The sequence below is a fragment of the Corylus avellana genome, chromosome ca8 (assembly GCF_901000735.1).
Source record: "Corylus avellana chromosome ca8, CavTom2PMs-1.0".
In the NCBI taxonomy this organism is placed as follows: Eukaryota; Viridiplantae; Streptophyta; class Magnoliopsida; order Fagales; family Betulaceae; genus Corylus; species Corylus avellana.
In genome coordinates this window covers 17,088,548-17,092,167 of record NC_081548.1, presented here as the reverse complement: position 1 = coordinate 17,092,167, position 3,620 = coordinate 17,088,548, and the positions used below count along the sequence as shown (strand labels likewise).

The 3,620-nt window shown below is 35.3% G+C and overlaps 1 protein-coding gene across 1 annotated transcript; it reads left to right on the top strand.

The window, feature by feature from the left end:
- The first annotated feature begins 1,029 nt into the window (after window positions 1-1,029).
- On the top strand, window positions 1,030-3,620 carry LOC132189967 (glutaredoxin-C4-like). Its single transcript, XM_059604831.1, has 4 exons — window positions 1,030-1,262; window positions 1,963-2,036; window positions 2,434-2,532; window positions 3,343-3,620. The coding sequence occupies exons 1-4, from the start codon at window positions 1,108-1,110 to the stop codon at window positions 3,417-3,419; spliced, it is 405 nt and encodes a 134-aa protein (XP_059460814.1). The 5' UTR covers window positions 1,030-1,107; the 3' UTR covers window positions 3,420-3,620.

Genomic DNA, 3,620 nt, shown 5'->3' with positions numbered 1-3,620 from the left:
TCGAGGATAATGTATGCTTCCTTTATGGTTATTAGATTACTCAGATTTATTTTACTTTCTTATGTATTTACACTGATTATACTTAGAGGGGCGGTTCCCCAGTTAGCTACTAGTTAACTATATTGGGGTAATTACTAATAATCCTATCAAACTGGGCAATGTTAGATTTAGGGGCGTTACACATACACAGTTGCTACCATTTTGCACATGTGAAACAACTCAGTGTTTTGCTATCTAGCAGGCTCTCTATCAAATTGGAGCTTAGAGTCTTTTATCATGATTGGATGTGAAGCGAGAACCATAAGCAATTTGATTGTAGTTTTGGTATTTTATGGATTTTAGTATTATATTTTTTGATAGTTAGCTAGTTGTTGTTAATATTTTATGGATTTTTTTTTGGATGTAATTGTTAAAGAGATGTTTTTAAAGTATTACTTGCAGCTTAAATTATTATTATTATTATTCGCTTTTCACTATTTTATTCACTCTAATTTAGAGGGTAGTTTTTCCTAATTAATTAAGTTAATTAATTAGGAAAAACGGCCAATAATTAACAATTAAATCTCACGGCATTATAATAGAGACTGAGGGTTAGGTTTTGAGAGAGCAAAAAGTTTTCTTCTAAATTAGATTGGAGGAGTTTGTTTCAACTTAGTCTATAAAAATGACATATGTCTTTTTTTTTTTTTTTTGGACATGTCCGCACAAGAGAGGGGAGGGGGATTCGAACTAGTGACCTCCGCTTCATTAAGCGTGGTCCAAGCCGATTGAACTACCTCTTGGAGACTATATCTCTTTTTTTTAATAACATGTGAAATGCACAGAAATTTTTAATAAAATTTATTTTAACTTTGTCACTGAAAATGAGAAGCTTCAAAACTTACTCAAATGCAATGACGTCATCTTGAATGATGTCATCTAAAATGGCGTCGCTTTGGCAGATCAATACATTGTCGTTTCATTTTGAATGATGTCATCTCCATTTTTCCACTTTCTAAGAATATATCCTCCGTCGAAGGCGAAAGCTTCTTTTGTTCACTATTGCGTAGATTTCTTTTCCAAGTGTTGGGAGAGAGAGAGAGAGAGAGAGAGAGTTACTGTGCTTCCATGGCGGCGAGAACGATAATACTACCATTGTTAGTAATAACAATAGCTGCATCCCTCTCTTGGGTATCATCATCGACGCCTGAGGCTGCTTCTGCCTTCGTCAAGAAGACCATCTCTTCCTACAAGATCGTCATCTTTTCCAAATCCTATTGCCCGTACTCTCTTCTCTCTCCTCCATCCATCTTCTTGATTTTTCACTGCAATTTGAAGATCTTGGATATATTTGATTTTATTGGAACCAATGTTGTCATTTTATAGCATTCAGTTTCTCCCAATTCCTTCCTTATTTGCTTGCTTATACAATATCTCTTTAATTCTTCCAATTGAATGCAACGGCTGGGCTAGTTTTGATGTATTGCCATTATAGCTTCTCAAGTTCTTTTGTGAATCTGAGATGGGTAATCTGAACATCACATAAAAAGGTTGAATCAGTCCACTTTGATTTTATGGGTTTTCGAATCTGATCCCATAAATTGGTTTCTTAAGACAACCTCTGCTTGCTTTTGTTTAAACATTTTTGGATTAAGGGCTTCTGGTCATTTGGTAGTTAAATTTTCATCGCTAGAGAACCAATTAAGACGAGATGCTATGTAAAAGACAGATTTCAGGCAATAATTGTAAGCTGCTGAAATTTTCCCCTGGGTGTTTGTTACTTGAGATTTAGACTTTCTTAATGTCATAAGAAAGTCTAAATCTCAAGTAACAAGCACCCAGGGGAAAATTTCAAGTTGTTCTTTCTTTTTTCAGTGAGCAAGTTTCATTTGAAGCCTATGAAATATTTCAATAATATTTTATGAATTATTTGCTCACCTTTTTCTGTCTGTGGTCTTTTATTCTCCCCATTTGTTGATGCAGTTACTGTAGAAAGGCCAAAAATGTTTTCAAAGAGTTAAAACAAGTACCACATGTTGTTGAACTCGATCAGAGAGGTATGTTCACAAATTCCTTACTGAATTTTCATAGGTGGCATAATAAGGATAATATTCAAGGATCTTGATTTATTAGTAACTGATATTGTAAAGTAAAAAGTAAAAGCAATGGCTGTTGAATGGACTGGAGAACTTTCTGCTGAGTTATATGAATATGCATTGCTCAATGTTACATATTAAGTTCCAGTTTGTAGGATTAAAAATTCAGCTTTCTTGACTCCGTATATAATGTAATTGCTCTAACTCGGATTCTTATAAGCTGAGTTGGATGCTAGCATGGCCTTTTCTGGTAGCTTCCACTAGACGAAAGCTCTGTGAAGTAGCGTGCACGCCTATGTATGCACATGGTTTGGGTATGATGGATGTTATTGATATATGTTGGCTCTGTATCTTGCAGAGGATGGCTCGGACATTCAGGATGCCCTAAGAGATATTGTTGGGAGGCGTACTGTGCCCCAGGTGTTCATAAATGAAAAGCACATTGGAGGCTCAGATGGTAAGTTCATCTTCCTTTGGAAACAAATTTATACTGCCTTTACTTGTAAAATTGCTATATGATTTTAACGGGAGATCACTAGAACACCTATAATCAGTGGATGTGGGCATTGAGTTTCATGTTTTCACATAAACATGGGGTTTGAGCACAATTGAGAATGTTTATAGATTCAAATAGACTTCCTGGCTAGTAAAAATCTTCCAATAATATGAAAGATAAATGAGAATTGACTTTACCCAAATAAAAGCTAGCTAATAAACCTAAACTTAAAAGAGTCTAAGAAACCACAGCCTCGACTAATAGAAAACCATGGACTCTTAATAACACAAACATCAATACTAACTAGGAATTAGACTCAGTTGCATGTGACCCCACATATACCCTTGATTGGCAAAACTGAAAATTACATGAAAGAATGGCAACTAAACCCTTCTCAGTGGGTGCATCATGGGGACTCAGCCGTGTATGCGCTGTTGTGAATTTAAAATTCTAAATATATCATAACTACATCTGTTGGGTGTTTGCTGCATGCATAAGTATCATAGATAGCAGCTATTGATGGTTGAACGGTTATAAAAATGATAACTACCTAAACAATAGTAACTCTTTAAACCTTCTAAACAAAAACATAACATCCTTGCAATTCTGTAGCTTCATAAGTTAAATAAGAGCGAATTATTGGGTATCCAATCAATTGTTGGGCAGGGCTTGACACAACTTTGTGTCATCAATTGGGCAGTATGCCTAACATTCAAAAGAAAAGGTGTCATACAAATCCTAGTTTGAAACTCATTGGCATATTGATTCCAGATACTGTTGAAGCATATGAAAGTGGAGAGTTGGCTAAACTTCTTGGCATAGACGTGGAGGATGAACAGGAACTCTGAACCAAATCACTGATAATGAGAGACAGACTCTTTATTGCAGAGTAAATTCAAATGTGGTGCTTCCATTATCTCTTTACATGAAGGGGTACGGTAATGGCTTTAACGGATGACTTCTTGTAGCTTTTGTTCATCATATGTTAGTAGTTAAAGCTGGATTGCTTTATGTGTTTCTGTTATTTTGATCATTTTGATTCTCTTGTC